The sequence below is a fragment of the Orcinus orca genome, chromosome 1, assembly GCF_937001465.1.
Source record: "Orcinus orca chromosome 1, mOrcOrc1.1, whole genome shotgun sequence".
Taxonomy (NCBI): domain Eukaryota; kingdom Metazoa; phylum Chordata; class Mammalia; order Artiodactyla; family Delphinidae; genus Orcinus; species Orcinus orca.
This window is the reverse complement of record NC_064559.1, coordinates 104,393,313-104,420,972: the sequence shown is the minus strand read 5'-3', so window position 1 is coordinate 104,420,972 and position 27,660 is coordinate 104,393,313. Positions and strand designations below refer to the sequence as shown.

Here is a 27,660-nt window from a genome sequence, read left to right as displayed (position 1 = left end):
ATCCTGAAAGATTTATTTTTATTATACATCAGTTATATTTTAAACATGTTCAGACTGTCTAAAACTTAAGAGTTTTATCTGTATCTCTAAAGGACGAAGTAAGCTTCTTCTGAAGTATCTATTACCAGCTGAATTTTGTGTTGAATCCCAACAAGGGATTCATCTTTCTGTAAAACTGTATTAAATTAAAATTTGCTTAAAGTTAACATAATAAGACCGTTTATCTAGTTAAAATTTAAAGAAGATATAAGTGGACCTTTGTCTGTTTCAATCTTAACTCTGTATCCATAAATTAGCATAAATTAGCTTTGAATAAATAAGGAAAAGTTTCTTTTAAAGTATGTAACTGAAAATATGGTTTTGACATGAGAATTGATGTTGATATTTGATATCCCTGATTATGAGGAAATACGAAGGGTTTTTGCCTCTCGTGGCTTTGTTAGGTTTTATTCATGTTTTACTTCAGTGTGGAAAGGTAGAATAAGTGGATGATTTCATAAATTAAATATGACCCTGGTCTGTGTTCAGTCTCAGGCCCTCATTGAAGAGCTGTTGCTGTACAAGCGCTCAGAAGATCAGATAGAATTGAAAGAAAAACAGCTGTCAACTATGAGGGTGGATGTGTGCAGCACAGAAACTCTCAAATGCTTAAAAGGTAATACCTACATCCCTTTAAATAGAGTAAGTCGGATTTTCTTTCTAGATGTGTCATCTTCAAGTGATCAGACTGACTTCTTGCATAAAGACCTCACATTATAGAGAATAGTTGTGGTACCTATTTCCCAGGTGGTGATTTCATGCATGTCAATTTCATAAGTAAATTCCTAGCCTTCAAATTGTACACCTTAACAATGTTATATGCCAATTATATCTCAATAAAGCTGGAGAAGAAGTAAATTTTAAAAAAAATTTTTAAATAAGTAAATTCTGTCCTTTTCCCCACTTCTAGTCCTTTCTTGATGTATTGGATTATGATAGGGGTATTTCACATGAGTGATTAACTGGTTTGGCTGTGCTCTTCAATAAGGTCACTGTAGGGAATTCCCTGGTGGTCCAATGGTTAGGATGTGGCACTTTCACTGCTCTGGGCCTGGGTTCGATCCCTGGTCAGGGAACTAAGATCCTGCAAGCTACATGGTGCAGCCAAAACAATAATAAATAAATAAGGTCACTGTAATGCCTCATAAAATCTAGTGACTTCCTCTCTTTTCCTTACATTGTAGATTATAAATAATAATCATTAATTTATTAGAATGTAAATCTCATGAAAGTAGAAATTATCCTTATTTGTTCTTGCTGTATCCTAGTGCCTAGAGCAATACCTGGCACATAATAGGCATTCGGTAACTATTTTTGAAATAATGAGTAAATGACTACCAGCTATTTGTTTTGGCACCTATTTTGTTCTTGTACCGTGCTTTAAATTTAACATATGTTATCTAATTTAGTCCTCACAACAACTCAGAAGCATGTTAAAAACCTCTGTTTTGGACATGAGAAATCTGAGGCTTCATAAGGAGATAAGAAGCTTGCCCAAGTTACACAGCTGATAAAATGCAAAGCCTAAATTTATATCCACACCTAAGGCCATATTCCAACATCACTGGGAAAAAAGTACTTAGGAGAGTAAGAAACAGTTTACAATGTCATACAGTGTTACTATTGTTGAAAAAGAATTCATGGTACTCTTCTAATATCAAATTACCAGAGATCTTCAGATAGGAAAGAATAATCTTTAAGCGTGATACACAAAGAAGTCACTTTATCTTTCTTTTTCTTTTTCTTTTTTTTTTTTGCGATACGCGGGTCTCTCACTGTTGTGGCCTCTCCCATTGCGGAGCACAGGCTCCGGACGCGCAGGCCTAGCGGCCATGGCTCACGGGCCTATCCGCTCTGTGGCATGTGGGATCTTCCCGGACCGGGGCACGAACCCGTGTCCCCTGCATCGGCAGGTGGACTCTCAACCACTACGCCACCAGGGAAGCCCTATCTTTACTTTTCTGAACCTCTGTTTTTTCATCTAAGAGATGTATCTTATTATAGTCTATAGTATAAAAGTTAATGGTATAAGTGTACAGAATTGAGCCTTGTTCCATTATTCCTCAGTAGCAGTGTGACATCAAATTTGTGAATAAAAGCAGTCAACAAACTTTCATTTAGTTGAACTTTCTTTACCTTAATTAAAAGTGCCTTCATCATGCACTCTTGCTTCACTACAGCAGGATCACACAAACCATTTAAATAATCTGTTTTGTGATTTTTGTGATTTAGAGAAGCTTCTTTAAGGTGTAACTATGAGACTAAGAATATTACAGAATACTTCCTCTTGTTATTTTAGATAAGACAGGTGGGAAGAAATTCTCCAAAGAATTTGAAGAGGCAAGTGCCAAGCTGGAGGAATTTGTGAATGGACTAGATAAGCAGGTGAAAAATGGGCCCTCACTAACAGAAGCACTTGAAAATGCTGGAATTTTCTATGAAGCACAGTACAAAGAAGTAAAAGTGGTGGCCAATGTAAGTAATGATTAAAGCTGTCTTACATCAATTGCTTACCATATATCTGTGACTATTTATATGTGTTATCTAACTCTATTAGGATAAGTATCATTATCTCTAGTTCACAGATGAAGAAGTTACTTTTATTTTTATAAATTTATTTATAAATTTATTCTTTGGCTGTGTTGGGTCTTCGTTGCTGTGCGCGGACTCTCTCTAGTTGCGGCGAGCGGGGGCTTCTCATTGCAGTGGCTTCTCTTGTTGCGGAGCACGGGCTCTAGGCATGTGGGCTTCAGTAGTTGCAGCACATGGGCTCAGTAGTTGTGGCTCGCGGGCTCTAGAGTGCAGGCTCAGTAGTTGTGGCACACGGGCTTAGTTGCTCCGCAGCATATGGGATCTTCCGAGGCCAGGGCTTGAACCCATGTCTCCTGCATTGACAGGAGGATTCTTAACCACTGCGCTACCAGGGAAGTCCCAAAGAAGTTACTTTTGAAGAGGGTTAGTAACCTTGTACAAGGTAGTATTATAGCTAGCAAGTGAAGGTGTCTGAATTAAGACCTCGGTCTTTTTGATGCTAAAGCTCGTGAATACCCTGACCATTAAGCTTTGCTAAAGCCTTATGTCTTAGTGTTTCAGTGGGAGTGTGCCAAGTTACTGTTACGGGATATAAAATTGGGCAGAAGTATGTATATATATATTTTTAAACCCAGGATACTAGATGGAAACATTGTTTCTGAATTTCATCAACTCAATTAAGGAACCTCTTTCTCCCCACCTCAACTGGAAGAGGGGTTGATAATTCGACATTTGTCTAATGGCCCCTGAAAGAAACTGTTTTGTACTTTATTTTAATTTTTTTGTAGTTTTAATCACTATATATGGTTATAAAAGTATATAATACTTTAAGTACTTTTTTTTTTTGGCTGCACCACTCAGTTTGTGGGATCTTGGCTACACCACCCAGTTTGTGGGATCTTAACTCCCGAACCAGGGATTGAACCTGCGCCCTCGTCAGTGAAAGCAGGGAGTCCTAACCACTGGACCTGTAGGGAATTCCCAGTATATAGTACTTTTTTTCTTTTTAATAAATTTATTTATTTATTTTTGGCTGTGTTGGGTCTTCATTGCTGCGCATGGGCTTTCTCTAGTTGAGGCAAGCGGAGGCTACTCTTCGTTGCAGCGTGTGGGCTTCTCACTGCGGTGGCTTCTCGTGCAGCATGGGCTCTGGGTGCACGGGCTTCAGTAGTTGTGGCGCACAGGCTTAGTTGCTCTGCGGCATGTGGGATCTTCCGGGACCAGGGCTCAAACCTGTGTCCCCTGCATTGGCAGATGGATTCTTAACCACTGCACCACCAGGGAAGTCCCCAAGGTATTCACACTTTTAATTTCTGATTTCAACTCCACTACTCACTCCACTTTTTTATACTCATCATTTCCTTGATCAAAACTTCTCAGGGATTCTGCAAGACAGGTCAGCTCCTTTCCCAGGTATAACTCCCTTTCTGCATACTCCTAACCTCATTTTTCTCTACCCTGCCTCATTACTTCTTACTCTTACAAAACCTTTTCCTTGTTACTGGTTTATACCTTTGTGTTCCTTTACTATTCATTTTATAGGAGTCCCAGGAGGGAGAGACACTGAACAGGAGTGATTAGTTTACCATTTTTACTCAAAAGACCATTTTATAATTTTTGAGAAGTGAACAATCGTTACTTATTTATGAAATTATATAAAATCATTTAGTCTGCTTTGGAGGATCCTTAGCAAATGGCTGGGAGAAGTTTGTTCAGCAAGCATTCATTGAGCACACATAATTGCAATTCTGTGTAATAAGTGCTATAATGAAGGTGACTATAGGGTGCTAAGAGAACAGATTGAATAGGTACTTTAGCTAATTTGGGAGTGGGAATGGACGATATGGAGAAATTTTTTCCCAAAGGAGCTAAACTCTAAAGTTGCAGTAATTAGCTAAATGAAAGACCATATTCTCTGAAGAGCATTTTCAAAGCATGGGAATGAAAGAGAGCATGGCAAAATTGGTGGACCTGAAAGTAGTTTCTTATAGCTAGGCATTTATGAGGAAGTGATAAATAAAACTGGAGAGGGAGTCAAGAACATGGTCCTGAAAGGCCTATATTTATTCTAAGGTCTTTGAATTTTACCCTGAAAGCAGTGGAAGGCAGTTGTAGGATTTTAATTTTGCCGATGATGTGATCAAGTCTGCATTTTGGAATCAAGATAGCAGAATGGAGAATAGGAGACTATTAAAGGTAGGGAGACAAGTTAGTAGGTTATTGAAATAATCCAGGTTGACTTTTGTGGAAACAGTTAAACCTTAAAGCAATATTCTCAAAAAGATTTTGACCACAGTCCATATGAAAGAAAGATTTCACATGGAAACTAAGAACCATACACACATGCACATATACAGCAAAAGTTTCACAAAATAAAACTTACTCTTGTTATATGCAGTACACTGGGAGATATTCTTTCTTCTATATTATTTCATTTCCTATACTTTTTCTGATTTTTTAAGATGAATATTTAGATAATTGATTTTCAGCTTTTTAAAACTATGTATATTTAACACAGTAAACTTCCCTCTAAGCTGCATCTCACAAGTTTTTTGTTTGTTTGGTTTTGGCCGTGCCAGGTCTTAGTTGTGGCATGCAGGATCTTCGTTGTGGTATGCGGGATCTTTTAGTTGCGGCATGCACGAGCTTTAGTTGCGGCATGCAAACTCTTAGTTGAGGCATGTGGGATCTAGTTCCCTGATCAGGGATTGAACCCGGGCCCCCTGCATTGGGAGCTCGGAGTCTAAGCCACTGGACCACCAGGGAAGTCCCACATCTCACAGGTTTTTATACTTAAATGTGTCTTTTACAAACAGCATATAGTTGGATCTTGGTTTTGTTTTATGCTTATTGTTTTTTAATCAAATCTGACACTCTTAACTTATTGCCTTAAATTAAATTATCTTAATTTAATATTACTATCTTAATATTGTTATAATAAAACCTTAAATTAATATTCTGTTACTTCATGTATAATGTAAGAACCTTAACAGTAGTAGGATTCCCTTCCCCCAGGTCTTTCTGCTATTGTTAACTATTTTACTTATGTATATTTTATGTAGTGTAATTTTTATTATTTTTCTTAAACAGTGAGTAGACTTTTAAAGAAATTAATTTATATTTACTATTTCTAGTGCTTTTCATTCCTTTTTGCAGATCCATGTTTCCCTCTGGGATCATTTTCCTTCAGCCTAAAGTCTTTAACATTTCTTATAGTGCAGGACTGTTGGTGATGAATTTCTCAGTTTTTGTTTATCTTAAAATGTCTTTATTTTACCTTCATTTTTGAGAAGTGTTTTCACTGGATAAAGAATTATATAAGTTGGCAGTTTTTTTCTTTCGTTACCTGAAAATGTTTCCTTACCTGTCGTCCCTTGAGAAGTCAGCTGTGCCTAGATTTCTTCTTTGTGCTTATCCTGCTACAAAGGGATAAAAGGGGTTCACTGACCTTTTTGGATCTGTGGTTTGATATTGTTCATCAGTTTTAGAACCTATTCGACAATTATCTTTTAAAATATTCCTTCTTTTTCATTCACTCTCTTTTCCTTCTGGGACTCCAGTTATACGTCCCATGTGTTCTTAGATTTCTGTCTGTTCTGTTCATTCTTTTTTCTCTCTGGACTTATTTTTGGCTACTTTATATTTACTTGTCTTCAAATATTCTTTGTTCTACTAAGCCCAGTCTGCTGTATTTTTCAGTTCTAGAATTTTCATTTCGTTCTTTCTTAGAGCTCCTTTTCTTTGTTGAGATTTCCCATCTATTCATCCGTTCTTCATCTTTTCCTAAAAATTCTTTAACGTAGTATTTGTAATCACTGTCTTAAAGGCCTTATATGTTAATTCCAGTATCTGGGTCATTTCTAGGTGTACTCCTATTGACTGTTTTTTCTGTGATGTGTGTGTGTGTGTGTGTGTGTGTGTGCGCGCGCGTGTGTGTGTGTGTGTGTGTACTTTAATCATACCTATATATGCTTTCTGTTTGCTTGTCTAAGAATTTATTTTATAGGAGACCTTCTGGGTGATACTTGTGGAAACTGTGAATTGTATCATTTTACCTTTAAAAAGTGTTGAGGTTTTTTTCTGGCAATCAGTTAAATTATCAGTGGATCACTGTGATGTGAAGGCTTGGTTTTAGGTTTGTTTGGACATAACCCTTAGTCCTGGGACATGATCCTTACTCCTAATCAATGGCCTTTATGGGGTTTTAATAGGAAGTGAAGGTGTTTACTAAGCCTCTCTAAATTGACAGTGCATAAACTCTAAACTCTTTGCCTGGCACTGGGCAGCTGCTGAAATCACTGCTTAGGTCTTTAACTTCATAGCTTCCTTGGAGATAGCATCAAAGGAACTATTTCCACCATTCAGATTTATATGTTTATATGTTTTTATTGTTATATATTTTAATTATACACATATATATTCTATAGTTGTTTTATGTAGTCAGTATTTATTTAGTGTTATTAGCCTTTTTATTTTACTGCATTTGATTTGCTATTAATATTTTTATCTTTGGTTTCCGTAGTTATACAGTGATGTGCCTAGGTGTAGTGTTCTTCGTATTCATCTGGTTTAGGGTGTGCAGAACTTTTTGAGTCCGTGGTGTATTAATTTACTAGGGCTGCTATAACAAAGTACCTGAGAGTGGGTAGCTCAAACTACATTAATTTATTGTCTCATACTGTAAGGCTGTAAGTCCAAAATCAAGGTGTTATTAGCAGGGTTGATTCTTTCTGAAGGCTGCGAGGGAAGATTCTGTTCCTGGCTTCTCCTGTTTAACTTGTAGATGGCTGTTTCTTCCCTATGTCTCTTCACATTGCCTTCCCTCTGTTTCCAAATTTTCACTTTTTTGTTAAGGATACCAGTCATATTGGATTAGGGCCCATCCTAATGACCTTGTTTTAACTTGATTACCTCTGTAAAAACTCTGTCTCCAAATAAGGTCACATTCTGAGGTATACAGTTAGGACTGTCAGTGTATGATTTGAGGGGCACAATTCAACCCATAATGAGTAGCTTAATGTTTCTTATAAATTTTGGGATGTTTTCTTGCCAAGTATTGTTTCTATTCCATTATATCTCTTCTCCTCCTGGAGCTCTATTAATTTGTATACTAGATCTCATCAGTGTTCCAAATGTCTTTTTATGTTAGTTTCTGTATTTTCTATCCTTTTCTCCTCGGTGCTTCCCTTCTAGATATTTTCTATTAACCAGTCTTCTAATTCATTAATTTTCTCTTCTGCTGAATCTTATCTATTGTTTAACCCATCAGTTAATTTAGTTGGCTTATTTTTCGGTTCTAGAATTGCCATTTGATTTTTCTTCAGAAATAATTCAATTTTTCTGGTAAAATTCTGTCAGTCTATTTTCATTTTTTCCTCTCTCATTTTTTTTCAGTCTTCTTTGTTTTATTTTGTAACACTCTCAAACTTAAAGAAATAACTTAAGTATATTATGAAGACCTTTTTGTGGGGGGGAGTCATTTGAAAATAAGTATAACTGATTCACTTTGCTGTACAGCGAAAACGAACACAACATTGTAAAGCAGCTATACTCCAATAAAAATTAATTAAAAAAAGAATGAAGATAAGTAAATATATACATAAATAAAAATAAACACACACCCCCAAAAAAAGAAAAAAAAGTTGCTGACACCCCATTACCCACAAATATTTTCATGAGTATTTTCCTCCAAGACAATTATTTTCTCCTTCATAACCATAAGGTGTAGCTGTTTAATCATGAAATTAATTGATACATTTCATGCATTATTATCTAATCCTCAGCCCCTATTCAAATTGACCACTTTTTATAACAAATCTCCTGTCCAGAATCAGAGGTTTCATTTATTGCATTTCCATTTTCCATTGATCTGGAACAGTTCCTCAGTCTTTTCTTTAATTTTCATGACCTAAATATGTTTGGAGATTACAAGTCAAATAGTTTGTCCAGTGTCCCCCAATTTGGATTTATATGATGTTTCTTTTTGATCAGATTGAGGTTATATATCTTTAGTAGGAATATCACAGAAGTGATTGTGTTCTTCTCATTTCATCCTTTCAGTTAGCACACAAGTTTGATTTGTCTTACTACCTGTAACATTCCCTTTCGTATCTTATTAGTGTGGCATCTTCCCAGCTTGTCCACTGAAAAGTTTTCACTTGGTCATTGCTGTGGGTTGAATTGTGTACCCCAGAAGATAATGTTGAAGCCCTAACTCTCTGGTACATGTGAAAATGACCTTACTTGGAAATAGGGTCTTTACAGATGTACTTAAATTAAGATGAGGTCATTAGGATGAGCCTTAATCCAATATAACTGGTGTCCTTGTAAGAAGACGGAAATTTGGATACAGATGCACACAGGAATAATATCATGTGACAACCAAGACAGATATTGTAGTGATGCATCTGCAAGCCAAGGAATTCCAAGGGTTGATGGCCACCACCAGAAGCTAGGAAAAGGCAGGGAAGGATTCTGCTCAGTTGTAGAGGGATCATAGCCCTGCTCACACTTTGATTTTGGACTTTTAGCCTCCAGAATTATGAGACAATAAATTTCTGTTGTTTTAAGCCACTCAGTAATAAAGTACCACAACACTAGGAAACCATACACTAATTAATAAGTGTCTTGTGGGGAGGTGTTTTGAAACTATGCAAATATTTTGTTCCTCTTCAAAGTTTCAGTTTATTCATTTATTTATATCACTATGGACTCAGTCGTATTTAGTCAGTGTTCTAATTCATTACTAACTACTGATTCATTGCAAAATAATTATTTTGATGCTCAAATTGTCCCAGTGGGAGCTCCTTTCAAGCCGCTTTCTGTGTTCTTTTGACATATCCCCATCATTTTTTGAGCGTTTCCAGGTTCATCTTGCACTTTTCTGTCCAGCCCGGGAATCAGTCATTTCTCCAAAGAGCCTTGGTTCCTTTTAGTGAAAAACCATATTTTGAAACCAAGATCTGAGTACTAGGTGTACTTATTACTATTGGGATATCACTGCTTCCAGACCATATCAGTATACAGAGGTAGGAAATATGTGTGTGTGTGTGTGTGTGTGTGTATTTAACCTGTATACACACATTTACATCTATATATATTTCTGTATCTGTCTATATATGTCAGAAACCATGAGTTCACACTATTATCTCCAATCCCAGTCTAACACTACAAGGTTCATTCTAGTTTTCTCCGTTTCCACATTTATAATTGCTTTTTCTAAAAATGTAAAATCTTGCTCCCCTTATCTTCAACATAATCACTTATTTGATCATTGCCCATGTGTATAGCCAGTTTTCCAGCACTTCCATCCCTCCCAGCCATCTCTGCTGGCTTTCTTTTTATCTAACTTAGGCTTCAACATCCCATGCAATGCCTTCCTCCCATACAGTCATTTTCCTCACCCTATTTTGGCTCCGTTACCTAACCTAGGCGACCAAGGCTTCCCTTCAACTCTTGCTAACGAATTTTGGACTGAATTGTTCAAGATGGGATTTTCTATATTTTCTTGAACGTATAAATCATAGCTATTTGGGTTTTGCTAGGTAATTCCAATGTTGGCTATACTTGTTTTGAGTCTGTTCATAGTGTCTGTCTTTTCTTTCATCTCTTGGCATGCTTGCTAATTTTTTATTGAATACTGAACATTGTATATGAAAATACTTCTGGAGTCTCAGTGATTTCTCTTCCTGCAGAAAGGATTCACCCTTTGCTAGGCAGATATTGTGAGAGCTTATCATATATATATTTTAAAATTTATTTATTTTTTATGTATTTATTTTGGCTGCGTTGGGTCTTCATTGCTGTGCACAGCTTTCTCTAGTTGCAGTAGGCGGGGGCTACTCTTCACTGCGGTGCACGGGCTTCTCATTGCAGTGGCTTCTCTTGTTGCAGAGCACAGGCTCTAGGCACACAGGCTTCAGTAGTTGTGGCACGCAGGCTCAGTAGTTGTGGCACGTGGGCTCTAGAGCACAGGCTCAGTAGTTGTGGCACATGGACTTCGTTGCTCCATGGCATGTGGGATCTTCCCAGACCAGGGATCGAACCCGTGTCCCTTGCATTGGCAGGCGGATTCTTAACCACTGTGCCACCAGGGAAGTCCAAGAGCTAATCATATTAATCAAATCTGAAACTGAACTGACTTCAGGCTGAATTGCAGTTTGGGCAAACTTTTGATTTTCTGTGGTTCATCCAGCTTCTAAGTCACAGATTTTTTCCCACTGAGAGCCTACGACATCACTAGGGCCCCTCCATCGTTGTGTGATTTGAATGCTAATCCTTGTCTCTTCTGCACCATGAGTCTATGTTTAACTCCGCTTTGCTTTTCAGAATTTTTCTGCTTGACTTCTTTAATTCCCTCTTAAGCAAGCTTCATAATTCAGCAAATATCTTTTTTTAATTGGAGTATAGTTGATTTACAGTGTTCTGTTAATTTCAGGTGTACAGCATAGTGATTCAGTTATACATATGTTTGTTCTTTTTCAGATTATTTTCCCCTGTAGGTTATTACAGAATATTGAGTAAAGTTCCCTGTGCTATACAGTAGGTCCTTGTTGGTTATCTATCAGCAAACATCTTGAAGGAAAAGCAATAGCATATTGTTGAGCCAGTTCTGTCCTTCCTCTTTCATCAAAATTTTGTCCTTTCTAATTTTTTCTAATTTATCTCTACAGGTCAGCAAGACTTTTAAAAGTTCTCCTTTTTTCTTTATATTATTTAGTAGTAACCCTCTGCCTTTTCCTTTTGCCTGAATTCTCAAATTCTTACCTAACTCCCCAAAATCAGCAGGACCCTGAGAGAAAAAGCAGCTGCAGAATGTCAGCTTGACTCTCCTCATGGTTTCCCCCTGCTATAGAATTTGCCACTTGGGTTTTTGTTGCCTTAGCACTCTACAGTACATTCAAATATGTGTGTGTGCACGTGCGTGCGTGCGTGTGAGTGTGTATAGATATGTATGTGTATATATCTGGCTTTTCTAGTTGTTCTTGATGGGAGCATTTGCTGTGCTACAAACTACTCAATTATGAAACAAAATCTCAATTCTAGCATATTATTTTCCGTTCCACTCCATTTTTAAAATAATGCTTCTTGTGCAGCCAACCAAAATGATGCCACAATCTAATGTTCCAAGACCCTTAACAAAAAAAAGAAAAAGACACACAGCTTCAAGACACTGGCAATTCAGATAATCAGATGAATAGGATTTAAGCCAGATGATCAAGGTTAACAACAACAGTGGTACATTGTATTGATTGTATGTACCCTTGATATGATGTGATGACAATCACACTTTACCTCTGTGGTCTTCCTCCCCAAAACCTATAACCCCAGTCTCATCATGAGAAAAACATTAGACAAACCTCAGTGAAGAGACAGTCTACAAAATACCTGACCAGTACTCTTCAAAACTGTCAAGTTCATCAAAAACAAGGAAAGTCTAACAAACCGTCACAAACAAGAGAAGCCTAGGGGATGTGACTACTAAATTATGGGATCCTGGAATGGAAAAAGAACATCAGATAAAAACTGAGGAAATACACATAAAGTATGGGCTTTAGTTAATAATAATTATCAAAATTGGTTTATTAATTGTGACAAATGTATCATGCTAATGTTAGGTGTTAATAATAGGGAAAATTGGGTGTGGGTTATATGGGAACTCTATTTTATCTTCACAGTAATTTTGTACACCTAAAACTTTTAAAATAAACAGTTTCTTTTTTAAAAAAAATCAATAGTATTTAACCTCTCAGGCTATGCTTTATTTATTGATTTGATATTTGTCTTCTTAGTCATTGCTGTATCTCCAGTACCTAGAAGAGTGGCCAGCACATTTAGGCTCTTGATAAATATTGGTTGCTTGGAGAGATACAGCGGAGCAAGGGAGGATGAATTGCAGATAACTTCTAAGTCTCTAACTTGGGCAGCTGTGGATGGTAATATTGACTTAGGGGATATAAAAAGCAGAGATTGGAAACTACTCCATGCTTGACAGATGATATTTTCTTGTTTTATACCAGTGATATAGTTAATAATAATGAAGAAATCTGATCAAGTCAAAATGGTAGCTTCTTGGTTACTTCTCAGAGGAGTAAACTCTTCTTTTTCTTTTAGGCATATAAAACCTTCGCTAATCGAGTGAACAATTTAAAGAAAAAGCTGGATCAATTGAAGTCAACCCTTCCTGATCCTGAGGAATCACCAGTCCCTTCCCCAAGCATGGATGCTCCCTCCCCAACTGGCTCTGAGTCTCCTTTTCAAGGAATGGGAGGTGAGGAATCCCAGTCACCAACCATGGAGAGTGAGAAATCTGCCACACCTGAGCCTGCAACAGATAATCGTGATGTGGAAGACATGGAACTCTCAGATGTGGAAGATGATGGGTCAAAAATCATTGGTATGTCCTATATGATTAGTAGACAACTTGCTCCTTATCTGTTTTGCCTTCCCCACCAATAAATCTATCACAGGCAGGTATTAAAAGATGGTTTAATCCTCATAAAATTAGAACACCAAGGTAGTAGTATTGTCTGTAGAGCAGTGGTTCAGGATTTGGTATGCCACGTACGTTGAGAATCATTGCTTAAGATCTGTGCTGTTCAGGGAATTCCCTGGTGGTCCAGTGGTTAGGAGTCCGTGCTTCCGCTGCCAGGGACCCAAGATCCTGCAAGCGACGTGGTGTGGCAAAAACAAAAACAAAACAAAATACACACTGGATTCTAGGAACTTGGTGCTTTGAAAAAGAGTGAAAATATCTCAATAATTGTTTATATTTATAACTTATTAAAATGACAATATTTGGGCTATATTGAGATAAATAAAATATATAATTAAAATTAATTTTACCTGTTTTTCTTTTTTTGATATGGTTACTAGAAAATTTAAACTTACATATGTGGCTTGAATTACATTTCTTTTGAACAGCACTGCTCTAAAGGGAGGGCCACTTATGCTGGAATTCCTTATTCTCTGTCACTCTTGATCTTCAAGATTCCAAAGCCACATTTTGTTAACCACACTTTCAGAATTAACCTGGATTGGTGAACTGTTTCTCTGACATCCCCAGCTTTTATAATTATTCTTATTAGGCAGTTTGACTTAGGTTGAATTTAATGAACTATCCACATAGTGCATTGCCTTTAAAGTATTAAGAGGAAAGTATTGCAGAGGCATCAAGAGTTAAAACATTGCATTAGTGCCTGATTGCACCCCCAGTAGACCAATTTCAGGAGGCCAAAGGATAATACATTAACATATGTACAGAGTTTCTGTTTCTTAGAAAGCTCTCAGGTTAATAATGGCAAAGAAAAGACAGGACAATTTATGACATAAATATTACTGAAAGACAGAACACAAATGTGTACCAAATAATAACATGCTTCCAGAAATGTACAAATTTAATATACAGATACTAAGAAGATGTAAAGAAATCATTAAATGTAAGATAAAAGATGCATTTGGGGAATTCATTTTAAGCAGCTATTAAAGGTGGGAAGGTTCATAAATGATAAAGAGCATGACTTTTTAAAAAAATCATGAATGATTTTTCTGTAAAGCATAGTACTTTTTAGGAAATATTGGGACATGTTGGAAGGAGAGTCTGGAAAGTAGTAAGATGCAATACTATCTCTTTTCTTTTTTTAAACAGTAGAAGACAGGAAGGAAAAACCTGTGGAGAAGTCAGCTGTATCCACTGCTGTACCTACAAAGCCAACAGAAAGTATCTCAAAGGCCTCTTCATGCACTCCAGTGCCTGTGACCATGACAGCAACCCCACCTCTTCCAAAGCCTGTGAATACTTCTCTTCTCTCCCCTACTCCAGCACTGGCTTTGCCAAACCTGGCTAATGTGGATCTGGCAAAGATCAGTTCCATCCTTAGCAGCCTGACATCAGTCATGAAAAATACTGGTAAGTAGCCCTAGTAAAGAAGATAAAAGGCTTATTTCCACCTTTCTAATTGAACCATCAGTCTGGGTTTTGTTTTGTTTTTTTAATTAAAAGTAACTTTTTAATTAAAAAATAAAAATAGGGATTTCCCTGGCGGTCCAGTGGGTAAGACTCCACGCTCCCAGTGCAGGGGGCCTGTGTTCCATCCCTGGTCGGGGAGCTAGATCCCACATGCATGCCGCAGCTAAGACCCAGTGCAGCCATAATTAATAAATACATACATACATACATACATACCGCTACGTGGTCATCATAGAAAAATTAGAAGATAAGTTAAAAGAATAAAATATCCATAATTCTGCCATCCCAAAGGAAACCACTTGTGTTTAACCTTACAAGTGTGCGTGTATGTGTGTGTGTGTGTGTGTGTGTTTTGGGAAATAAAATGTTAGTAATAATTTTTCTTTCAGTAATTGAAGCATATTGCGTATACAGTCGGTCCTCCATATTCACCGGTTCTGCATCTGCAGGTTCCACATCCAAGGATTCAACCAACCATGGATTGAAAATATTTGGGGGAAAACTTTTTTCAGAAAGTTCCAAAAAGCAAAACTTGAACTTATCATGCCCCAGCAACTATTTATATAGCATTTACATTGTATTTACAACTATTTATATTGTATTATGTATTATGAGTAATCTAGAGATGATTTAAAGTATATGGAAGGACGGAGACTTCCCTGGCGGTCCAGTGGTTAGGTCTCGGTGCTTTGACTGCCATGGCCCAGGTTTAATCCCTGATCAGGGAACAAAGATCCAGCAAGCCATGTGGCATGGCAAACAAACAAACAAAAATAAATAAAGTATATGGAAGGATGTGCATAGGTTATATGCAAGTACTATACCATTTTATAAGGGACTTGAGCATCCACAGATTTTGATATATTCAGGAGTCCTGAAACCAACCCCCCATGGGTACCGAGGGACAACTGTACTCTTTTGAAAGCAACTACTTAAAATTTAACTACATATCATGGATGTTTTTGTAAGTCATTAAACATTCAGCTATATCATTTAATAGCATTCAATAATTTATGTAAGCCTTTATTATCAGAACATCTAGTGTGTTTCCAGTTTTTCGCTGTTATAAAGAATACTGTAATGAACAACCTTGATGCTAAAATTTTATGCACAACCCTTCTTAAAAGGGTTGATAAGTATATGGGACTTTTTTTAATGGAAGATTTAATGAAGATAAATAAAGTAGAGCTCCTCTACATGCTCATCACTCATCTTCAACACTGTAAACACATGGCCAATCTTGTTTCTGCTATGCCCTATCCAATCCTGATTATTTTGAAGAAAATCCCAATTATTTCATTTCTTCATAAATAACTAAGTATTTCTAAAAGATAAAGACTCCAAAAAATTCTGCATGTAGGTTTTTAAGTCTTTTCATGTTATAACTAAAATGATCTCCAAAAAACGTACTATTTTATGTACCAAGTATATGAAAGTTCCCATTGTTCCTCAACCTCTCCAACCTGTTTTGTTTTATACTTTGTCAAATTCAGTCTTAAAAAAATTGTTCGTTTGCATTCCTTTGATTAAAGATGTGGTTAAAATTTCTTTCATATGCTTATCATTTTTTTGTGTGAAATACCTGTCTATATTTTTGATTGTTAAAAAAATCAAAAATCATTTCTTCTTTATATACCATCTTTCCTATGTTAAGAATCAGCCCAGTATTTTAAAATGTAAACATGTAAAGATTGCTTATATAACCCTCATTTTAAAGTCCATTTCAAAAGGAAATAACTTACTTATCACATAGAATTATGCAGTGGCCCAGTCTGATCATAATTAGCCAGCAATATCTGTTGAGCACTTAGAGGAGTCTGAGGTGTAGGATCCATTTGGTAGAGAAAAAAGAAATAGGTTCTCTGGTCTCTATTGGGACTCTGAAAAGTAGTAAATACATATGAAAAAAAATAACTTAATACTTATCTAATTTAACAGTGTTCCAAGTAGATAGGAGCAAGTCTTAATCTAATTTTCAGATTTTCTCTTTGTACAAGATGGACAATTTGTGGATCATTCCCAGAAGAATTCCTATTGAACATACCATACTCAATTAAGTGACTGGAAAGTATCATGAATTTATAGGTCATTTTGAATTTCATTTTCTTGAGTTAATCTTTCTGCCACCAGGGGTCAGTCCTGCATCAAGACCTTCTCCAGGAACTCCTGCAAGTCCCAGCAACCTCACCAGTGGTCTGAAAACACCTGCACCTGCCACGACAACATCTCATAACCCTCTAGCAAATATCCTCTCGAAGGTGGAGATCACCCCAGAGAGCATTCTGTCTGCTCTTTCCAAAACCCAGACACAGTCAGCCCCTGCACTGCAAGGTAAACTGACATGCGCTAGAGGGACTTGAATCGTGAATGTTTGTCTCTGGCTTAATCCTGGATTCCATTTCTGAGGAATCCAAAGCTATGAAATGTATAATTCAGAATAATTCATTATTCTCTTTATCATGTACAAACTGACATTTATAGAATTCTGAAATGTCAAAGCTGAAAGAGACTTTAAATGTCCTCTAGTCCGATACCCTCCTCAGGTGAGGAAATTAACACTCAGTGAGGTGATGTGACCTGCTTAAGATCACACATCTGTCTGTTCAGTGAAGAGCTGAGACTAAAAGCCACATTTCTTGACTGGAGTCCAGTATTCTTTTACTTAAACCATGTATCCCAACCTCTTAGTATAAGTTAGTACATGTTGAGTTCTACACATTTTAATGTTAACTGAAGCTAAAGACAGTAAGAAAGATCAATCTATCAGAACTCTTATGAGACATGATTATCTCTTTTTTTAATGTCCTAATGTTTTATAGAGGCCTCTATAGATATACCTTTTTTTATTTTCTGCCTAGCTATTATCGCTACCTTATTTGAACCTGTCTCTTCACCTTTGCTAATTATCTTGTTTTGTGCTAAAACCATCTGCTTCTAACATTTTTTCATAAAGCTTACCTTGCTCTTTGTTCTCAGACCCTCCAGATACCAACCTCAGTATAATTATGCAGTGAATTACAGCTTCAATATAGTGACTTACTCTTTATCAGTAGTTCTCAACCAGGAGCCTCCAGGGGACATTTGGCAATGTCTGAAGACGTTTTTGTTTGTCACAGCTGGGGTCGGGGTTGGGGTGCTATACCTCTAGTGGGTGGAAGCCAGGGATGCTGCTTAACCCTACAATGCATAGGACAGTCCCAACAACAAGGAAGTATCCCGCCCAAATGTCAGTGGTGCTGAGATCCTGCTTTATATGAATAGAGAGCAGCAGTACAGGTATCTGTTAATTTTCTTATTTCCTAAACTGTTCTGTAAGTGTATCCGCCAGGCACTGTATTATAGTGAGCTTTGTCTTACCATGTAAGAGAATTTTGTTACACATAACTAAATACTGTGAAATAGTAATCCACAGCTCTACATATTGGAACCCGCAAAAGAATTAATGATGATGCTACAGTGCATCTCATACTACTGATTTCAGGGATAATTAGTTTGAGAGATTGGCATGTTTATATGATTTCTACTTTCCACTCCTTCTTCTATCACCATCCTGTAGTTACAGTAAAAATTTTGAACTCGTATTTTAACTTCTTATATAGATATAATACTTAGATCTTAAAGAAGAAGCCTTTTTTTTCAGCAGATTGTAACAATAGTATCATGGGGACCTTCTCATCAGGCAAAATTTGAACAGAACTAGGTGTGTTATGACAAAATGAAAAGTGGGAATCTCAGGAAACAAGCTTTGTGGAATAACAGGGCAGTTTATCACCTTTCAGTTCCTTATGGAAAGTGGAATTCTCCTAGCCTTTTATTTTTATTTTATTTTATTTTATTTATTTTTGCGGTACACGGGCCTCTCACTGTTATGACCTCTCCCGTTGCGGAGCACAGGCTCCGGACGCACAGGCTCAGCGGCCATGGCTCACGGGCCGGGGCACGAACCCGTGTCCCCTGCATCGGCAGGCGGACTCTCAACCACTGCGCCACCAGGGAAGCCCCTCTCCTAGCCTTTTAAAAGAACTGTGTCCGGCAACTTAAATAGATACATTTCTTCAAAGACCATAAAGGAAATCTCTTAGAACTTTGCTCTGAATCACCCACAGCCCTTATTGACTGATTTCAGCACAAAAGAATGACTTCAATAGGCAGAGGCCGTAGACTATGGTTTAAGATTGAAGAAAATTAATATTTAGCGGTAAGAGATTATTTCACCTATTACCAGAAATCTGAGTAGTATCTTTGTTAAGAAGATGGTCTTCTGAAGAATTTATTTCACAACAGCTGAAAGATAATACTGAAATATCTTTTTAAAATCATGATATTATCATATCTCACTTTCTAGTGCTTGAAGACTTCTGGTTTTGGTAAGAGCAGTTACTACTAAGAATTAAATCAAACTGTTAGGAAGGGGAAAATTATATAGCCAGGGACCTTTTTGGAAATGAAACATGGATTTTTTTTTCAGGAGGATAATAACTGAAATAATATTTCAATTATTTGGATATTATCAAACACTGGATAGTAATAAAAGCCGTGCATCATTATTTAGAAGTTGATGGGATTTGAAAATGTCACAAGGATGGAGCAACCTTAAAATTCTTAAGACCTTAAATCTCTTAGCAAATAAGGATAAAAATTGATATTTTGAAGAAACATTAATTGAAGTATCATATGAAATATTATTTTCTTTCACATATCGTTATGAAGGAACAGTTTTAATGTATGACTAAAAGCTGTAAATTCAGGTGAAGTATACATAAACTTTTCATTTGTGATCAGAAATTGAGGAGATTTTCCAAAATGTGATTGAATAAGGACCTTCTGTTATCTCTTTATCAAGTATTTTTCCAAGCATTTTTCTGCAAGAGCAGTTTGCTTTCGTGAACTTTAGTCTTCTTTGCCCCAAAGAATTCTTTCTCAGTGCTTCTGAGAAGGTTTTGTCTGTCAGTGAGTGGGGGTGAATCTCATCAGTGTCAGCCTGAATAATCCTTGAATTTTCCAAGCTATAAGAAGGGGATTGTATGTTTTCTTGTGAAAGAATCAGTGCCCCAATGGTCTAGCTGTATAAGCTTTGTGGTGTATGTTTGTATATTTATTATTGCTACATTTTACAACTAAAATTTTTACAACCAAAGCTCTGTTTCCCCAAAGATAACACCAGTGTGGCAAGAGATGCTCCTTGAAAAAAGCATCCCAGTTCAAATAAATTCCTGCAATTTGCATATTGCTATCTCTCTCCTGAGAATAACAGTGTAGGTTAACTTGTTAGAGACAGTTGTGGAGGTTGGAAAGGAAGGATAGGGCAGAATATCTATTTGCATTTAGAGAAACAGTTCCACAGACCAAACATTAAGAAATACTGGCTTAAAGTGTTACTTTAAAAGTAATTTTGCACCTTTCTTTTCCTGCTTTGTCTTGTTTAAACTGTGAATGATTCTGACACTAAAATCTCCCCCATCCTGTTGCCTTTTATTTTGCCATGTTGGACTTGTTTCATGACTACTAGAAACATTTCAGTAATTTGCTCTTCTTATATTGATAAATAGGTCCAATGTTTTCTATGACATTTAGCCATTACTTGTTTGGTCTGGATTCCCTTTGATCTCATATTTTAATGTCTATCTGGTTCCCACTGGAATGAATAAGAATATCCAATTAGCCTACATTGTTTTCATTGGAAGGTAGGGAGTTCTTTTTAACTCCTCTAATCTTTGTTTCTACAGGCCTGTCATCTTTACTTCAGAGTGTTACTGGGAACCCAGTTCCATCCAGCGAAGCTGCATCCCAGAGCACTTCGGCTTCCCCTGCCAACACCACAGTCTCTAGCATAAAAGGAAGAAATCTGCCCTCCAATACCCAATCCTTTATTCCGAAAAGCTTCAGCTATTCCCCTAATTCATCAACTTCTGAAGTCTCTTCAACTTCAGCCAGCAAGGCCTCAATTGGGCAAAGCCCAGGGCTCCCCAGCTCTACTTTCAAGCTACCATCCAACACTCTGGGGTTTACAGGTACCCACAATACTAGCCCTGCTGCCCCACCTACTGAAGTTGCCATGTGCCAATCTTCAGAGATCTCCAAGCCAAAGCTGGAGTCAGAGTCCACCTCCCCAAGCCTGGAAATGAAGATCCACAACTTCTTAAAAGGTAATCCTGGTTTCAGTGGGTTAAACTTAAACATCCCAATCCTGAGCAGTTTGGGATCCAGTGCCCCAGCAGAAAGCCATCCCTCAGACTTCCAGCGTGGCCCTACTAGCACATCAATCGACAACATTGATGGAACCCCTGTGCGGGATGAACGGAGTGGGACACCCACCCAGGATGAGATGATGGACAAGCCCACATCCAGCAGTGTAGATACCATGTCCCTGCTTTCTAAGATCATTAGCCCTGGTTCCTCAACACCCAGCAGTACAAGATCACCACCCCCTGGGAGAGAGGAAAGCTACCCTCGAGAGCTCTCCAATTCTGTATCTACATATCGACCCTTTGGCCTGGGCAGTGAATCACCCTATAAGCAGCCTTCTGATGGAATGGAGAGACCATCTTCCCTGATGGACTCTTCACAGGAGAAATTCTATCCGGATACTTCTTTCCAGGAAGATGAAGATTACCGAGATTTTGAGTATTCAGGGCCTCCACCCTCTGCCATGATGAACCTAGAGAAGAAACCAGCCAAATCTATCCTGAAATCAAGCAAGCTTTCTGATACCACCGAGTACCAGCCCATCTTGTCCAGTTACAGCCACAGGGGCCAAGAATTTGGGGTAAAGTCTGCCTTCCCTCCATCTGTGAGGGCCCTCCTGGACTCTAGTGAGAACTGTGACCGTCTCTCGTCTTCCCCTGGGCTTTTTGGTGCCTTCAGCATAAGAGGGAATGAACCTGGGCCTGACCGGTCACCATCACCGAGTAAGAATGATTCATTTTTCACCCCTGACTCCAACCACAATAACTTGTCTCAGTCTACCACTGGGCATCTCAGTTTGCCACAGAAGCAGTACCCAGACTCTCCTCACCCAGTTCCACATCGTTCCCTTTTCTCTCCGCAGAATACCCTTGCTGCTCCCACGGGCCACCCACCCACGTCAGGCGTGGAGAAAGTCCTGGCCTCCACCATTTCCACCACATCGACGATTGAGTTTAAGAATATGCTTAAAAATGCCTCACGAAAGCCCTCAGATGATAAACATTTTGGCCAGGCCCCCAGCAAGGGCACTTCAAGTGATGGTGTCAGTCTCTCAAACCTCTCCCAGCCCAGCTTGACAGCCAGTGATCAGCAGCAGCAAGAAGAGCACTACCGCATAGAGACCCGAGTCTCCTCCTCCTGCTTAGACTTGCCTGATAGTACGGAAGAAAAGGGGGCCCCTATAGAGACCTTGGGTTATCATAATGCATCCAATAGGAGGATGTCAGGGGAGCCAATACAGACTGTAGAGTCCATCCGAGTTCCTGGGAAGGGAAATAGAGGACATGGGCGTGAGGCTTCAAGGGTGGGTTGGTTTGATCTGAGCACCTCAGGCAGCTCTTTTGACAATGGCCCCTCAAGTGCCTCTGAGTTGGCATCCCTTGGGGGTGGGGGCAGCGGAGGCCTCACTGGCTTTAAAACAGCACCATACAAAGAACGAGCACCCCAATTTCAGGAAAGTGTCGGCAGCTTTCGTTCCAACAGTTTCAACTCAACATTTGAGCATCATCTCCCCCCGTCCCCATTGGAACATGGGACACCCTTCCAGAGAGAGCCAGTGGGGCCATCATCTGCCCCACCTGCTCCTCCTAAGGATCATGGTGGTATCTTCTCTCGAGATGCACCCACTCATCTACCCTCTGTGGATCTTTCGAACCCCTTCACAAAGGAGGCAGCCCTGGCCCATGCTGCCCCACCTCCTCCTGGAGAGCACAGCGGAGTTCCTTTCCCCACCCCACCCCCTCCTCCGCCCCCTGGGGAACATAGCAGCAGTGGCGGGAGTGGCGTCCCTTTCTCCACTCCTCCTCCTCCTCCGCCTCCTGTTGACCACTCTGGGGTTGTACCCTTCCCGACCCCACCACTGGCAGAGCACGGAGTGGCGGGGGCTGTGGCAGTATTTCCCAAGGACCATAGTTCCCTCCTTCAGGGGACCCTGGCTGATCATTTTGGGGTGCTCCCAGGACCCAGGGACCATGGGGGCCCCACCCAACGGGACCTCAACGGCCCTGGCCTTAGCCGTGTACGCGAGAGCCTGAGCCTACCCTCCCTTTCTCTGGAGCACTTGGGCCCAGCCCATGGAGGAGGAGGTGGGGGAGGCAGCAGCAACAGCAGCGGCCCCCCCTTGGGTCCCTCACACAGAGACGCCATCAGCCGGAGTGGTATGATCTTGCGGAGTCCCCGGCCAGACTTCCGGCCTAGGGAACCTTTTCTCAGCAGAGACCCTTTTCACAGTTTAAAGAGACCCAGGCCACCTTTCGCTAGGGGCCCTCCGTTCTTTGCACCAAAACGCCCATTCTTCCCTCCCAGGTACTGATGGAAACTAAGGGAAAGGCATTTTGAACAGTCTAGAGAGAATTGGAAGTAGGAGTTTGGTTTATTATTGTTGTTTTTGTTTGTTTTCCCTCCTTTGATTTATTTTTTCTTTTTTTTTATTATGACAGAGGACCTCCCTTCCAAATTAAAAAGTCCCATGTGCATATGCCCACATTTCACTATTCCATCCAGTCCTGCCTCCCACTGCACTTACACCCACCTTCTCCAACTTGTTTGTATTTTAAGGGGGTGGGGGGGCAAAGAAACACAACCAAAGCCACTTCATTTGGCTGGGGGTTTGAGGGGTGGGGAGGAAAACAGCTCGTATCTTACCCCATCTATGGAAGAGTATTATTACATTTGAAATAAAACTTCCATCAGTACAGATAATAACATGTGCAATGTTGGGATGTTATTTTGGGCTTGGCATGTCAAAAGTAGTCAGTGGAAGGATTCCTGTCCCCTTCTCTCTGCAGCTCCGTTACTGCTGTAACCAGTGTGGCTCTCTTCCCTGTATGCTCTGTGGCCTGCTGACAGCCAGGAGATGTTGCAGGGGAGAAATGTGGGAGACCTGGGACCTGTCAAGTTGTTTTGTTCTGCTTTGTTTTGTTTTTAAAGGCATGTTGCAGTTGAGTTCTTTACCTCTCTCCTAAAATCTAAAGCTTTTTTTTTTCTTCTTTTTTTTCCTCTTCTAAAGTACTATCAGGCAGTAACTTTGAGGAGATACGGACCTCATTTTATCCTAGTAAAAAATTTTCCTCTTTATACTTGGAGTGAAAGAAAGGGGGCTGGATATAATTTAAAGTTTAAAATAAGGAGTAGCTACAATATAGAGCGCTAGAGAAAGGAACTGTTAAATGGTGTGTTGTGACCTGCCCATCTGTCATAAACAAGGAAACATTTCTGAGGTAGTTTCACACATCTTGCACCAAGTTCTTGCTTCCTGCTTTTCTTTCTTGACTTTTTCCTCCCTCAGTTTTCATTTCTGCTTTAGCCAGAGAGAAAGTCACTACAGTTGACAATTGATATGAAGGTGTAACTGAAATGTTATCAAATATTATCCCTGTATTTTTTAATAAGTACACATTTTTACCATGGTGCCTCCCTAACGTAAGTGACATTTATTGGTAGTTTTCAGCAAAAGTTAACTACAAGGGAAAGGGAAATATTTGTCTTTATCTTTCTTTTCCCCTTGACCTAGTCCTGTATTCACCCCTCTTCTTGGTATTTCGAAGGAGGAAGTTCAGTAGCATCTTTCTTTATATTATACCTCTTTAGATCTGTCTTAGTGACAAGTGGATATTATTATATGTATCTTTACAGAGAAACAGGAGGACCCGATAAATTCAAATTTACCCCACTCTACAGATAGCAGCCTGTCACATTTCAAGGCTCAATCCTTAACCTCACCTCCCACTCTCAATAGAAAATAATGTTTCTGCCCTTAGTCATTTTCCACGAGAAAGGAATGCTTTTCTTGTCCCTGAACTGAAAGGCTTCTTATTTGTATTTCTACAACTAGTACTGGGAAAAAGACAATCACTGCATTCTGAGTGTTTATATCTAGGGACACTGAAAGGCAAATGTTGCTTTACTACTCTTTTTTATTTAGTGTCTTACCCCAAGGTACACACTGGTCATCTCCAGCCAGATGAGTAAAAAAAAAGGAAATTCTAGCAAGTTTCATGTTTTCTTCCAAGTTAGTATAGGAGTAACTGTAGGAAGTATGGGGATTGCCCTGGATTCCTCCAGCGAAATATTAAAGATGGGAGAGAGTGGGCAGTGTAGTGACAGAAGATGATTATTTGTCTCAAAAGGAACTTGCTTTTCAGATAAAGAGCGTTTCAGATAAAGAGCAGCTTAAACCAGGTGTGCATCATAGTTTGGGAGTTTTTGTGTAATTTATTCCATATTATTTATTTGGGCTCGTCATGTTTTCTTTGGTTAGGATCCTGCAAGTCATTCATCTTCCTAATGCGTTTCTGGTTTTAAGCCAACTGTTCTTTCTTTCTTTGACCTTCTCAAGCCTCTCTGCCCTGTAGCTTCCCCCCCCCACCCCCCGCAAAAATGCATGATACCACGACCTCGTAAGTGGGGTGGGGTATATAGTGTAGCAAAGCAAAGAAACAGTACAGTTATATTGAGTCCTAAGACATTTGTTTAGAGAAAAGTATAAGAGAGTGTGAGGGTGGGGGTGGGGGCAGGGAAAGGGAGAGTTCTCTCTGACTCGAAACTGGGATAGGATTTTTCTTCCTTTGCAGAAAAGTGGGATGTTTTTTTATTCTAGAATAAAAGAATGTGAATTCTTTTTGCTGCTCTCGTTTAAGCTAAAAGTAGTGTTTACTTGAAAAGGCTCTCTGACCATTTGATTTTATCAGAAAATGCGGGGTTGTCAGGACAGTGGCTTCCTGAATGTTGGGGCAGGGCTATTGTCCTCAAAAGCATGATAGCTAATCCATGAAAGAAGGACCTTGTTGTACAGTTTAAAAGATGGACTTTTAAGGGTTGGTTTTTTTGTGGAGTGTTTTTTTTTTTTTTTTTTTAAGCCACAGAATCCTCAGTGCATTTGTTTCAAGATGGAAGTGAGGATTTGTATGTGACTTGTCAGCTGTTGTTAACTTTAAGGAAATCTGTCTACAGCAGTAAATGAAGACAACAATGTATATATGTGATATAGTGAAACAAAAAAGACAATTCTGGTATTCATAACATGAAACAAAGGGGTTTTATTCTTTCTTTGTCTGTGATTTAAAACTCCGTGCCCATGCTCTGACTTTTGTATTTCAACCTGAGTTTAAAAAATAAACAAGATTTTTTTAAAGAAAGCATAGCATAGTGTATCTTGGCAAGGACATGATTCATATGCAAGCAGAATATGTGAAGTTGTTACTAACGTCCTTGGTGCTCACTGTAAAATCACAGACAGAGAATCAGTGGGTGGGGGTCATGAATACACTGGTACCACTTAAAACACAGTGATACAGTATCAGAAATTGAGTCCTTGAGTATTTTGTAAGAGTTTACTCTTCAGTCAGCTTAGATGAAACCTGTCTCCCTGCTCCCCTCTGCCCTCCCAAAAGTTGAGAATAAACAGAATTTGGTTTGTTTCCAGGGAGGGTAAAATGATAAGAGAATAGGCCTTTTATCCTTTCCGATCCCAGGAGTACAATGTTTGTGATATATATGGTACAGCAAACCTATCGAGATAATGTGAATATGCTAAACTTCTAATCGCAAAATATTCACTATCAATCCTGAAGTTACTGGTTCATGCAGAATTAAGCTTCAGCTGTTATTGTTTTGAAGCCGCTGTAAATGACTGCTTTTTCCCCCTTTTTCTTCCCCTCCTCCCCCTCCCCCCTTTTTTCGAATGGGCTGGGGTGCCTGTTAAGATTAAAATTAGATATGTTGGATTGATATTCTCACGTGTTCAGTGTGGAAAACAAAACAAGTACATGCTTTAGAGGCAACAACAATGAAATCCTTTTGAAATGTGTATTAATATCATTTAATAAAATAACTAGTTCTAAAGGTTTGACATTTTTCTTTGAGATCTGGGGCTTTGACCAAGGGCCCCTGGCTTCTCTGGTGAGTGCCAATAGGAGGGAACTTCTCCAGGAGTTGAAACCGCTGCTTTGTGGAACAGGCCTATGGTTGGAAAGACCTAAATTTTCTCCAGCAAAGACCCTCCATGACTGTCCAGGGCTGAAGGTGAAACCAGCTACAGAATGCAGGAAGAAAAGCCTGGATATATCTCTGAAGATACAATTGTATTGGCTTTTTGGTCTAAGAGTGCATGGAGGGTAGAGGGGCTGGTGTATGTGCCTGCACGGTTCTAAGGCAAACACAGATGCCACAGACCACCCATCTCATCCCTTCCTTGTGACCACTTGCCCTTCCCTCTCTTCCAGCCATTCCTCTTTTTTTTTTTTTTAAATCTCTTTGCCCCCAAAATTGTTTTTGTTTCCTGTTTAATAAAGTATGGTTTCCTTTGTTGTGTGGTTGACTTTTCCCCTCTCGCACTGATCTTGTCCAGCTGTCGTCCCCTTTGACTTCTGCATTCAGTGTCACTGAAGGCAGTCTGAGCCTCTTGAGAGATCTTTATGGCCTTGTGGTTTTCTCTTTGATCCTTTATGAAATTCAATTTTGAAAGGGATGATGGGTGGGGTGAGATCAAGATGTTCAGGGAATGGTTGGTAATGAAGTGGGTATACTGTATGGATGATAACTTGTGTTATGTCTTTAAAAAGTTGTACAGTCGTGAGCGAAGAAGCATTTTTAAAGCAAACATAAAATTGGGGTAGTGGTGATAGGGATCCTTCTGGTCAATTCTTTGCCCACATCTGCCCTTCTTGCATATTGACAGTCTGTCATACAGAAGCTACACTCAACCCCTCTCTCTTGCCCCATCCCTTTTTCATAACCCAGGGAGGCTTAATAAATCGAATGTTGGCTTAAGGGTTAAAGAGAGTTGCTGCGTCTGGACGAGGCTGGGTCACTGGCAGGGTAGAATGCTCTAAATAGCAGCCTTGAATACGTGAAGCTACAGATGTGTCACCAGACACTTCGGAAATAGCCTAGGAACACGCCCAGCAGGTAGGGTGTACCACTATGCCAGCTGCTTC

At 39.1% G+C, this 27,660-nt stretch overlaps 1 protein-coding gene across 6 annotated transcripts in view; it reads left to right on the top strand.

Moving 5' to 3' along the window:
- The window catches only part of RPRD2 (regulation of nuclear pre-mRNA domain containing 2), an 85,210-nt gene extending 58,180 nt beyond the window's left edge, over positions 1–27,030 (top strand). For 3 of the 6 annotated variants that reach the window (XM_033415520.2, XM_004285147.4, XM_049693625.1), the window contains 6 exons: positions 529–655; positions 2,339–2,514; positions 12,685–12,967; positions 14,219–14,479; positions 16,670–16,870; positions 20,266–27,030. In XM_033415520.2, coding sequence (XP_033271411.1) covers positions 529–655; positions 2,339–2,514; positions 12,685–12,967; positions 14,219–14,479; positions 16,670–16,870; positions 20,266–23,036 — 3,819 coding nt within the window. In that variant the 3' untranslated portion in view covers positions 23,037–27,030. The remainder of the gene's footprint in view (positions 1–528; positions 656–2,338; positions 2,515–12,684; positions 12,968–14,218; positions 14,480–16,669; positions 16,871–20,265) is intronic. The other 3 variants (XM_012538859.3, XM_049693631.1, XM_033415519.2) reach the window with 3 other exon arrangements.
- Positions 27,031–27,660: the final 630 nt, after the last annotated feature.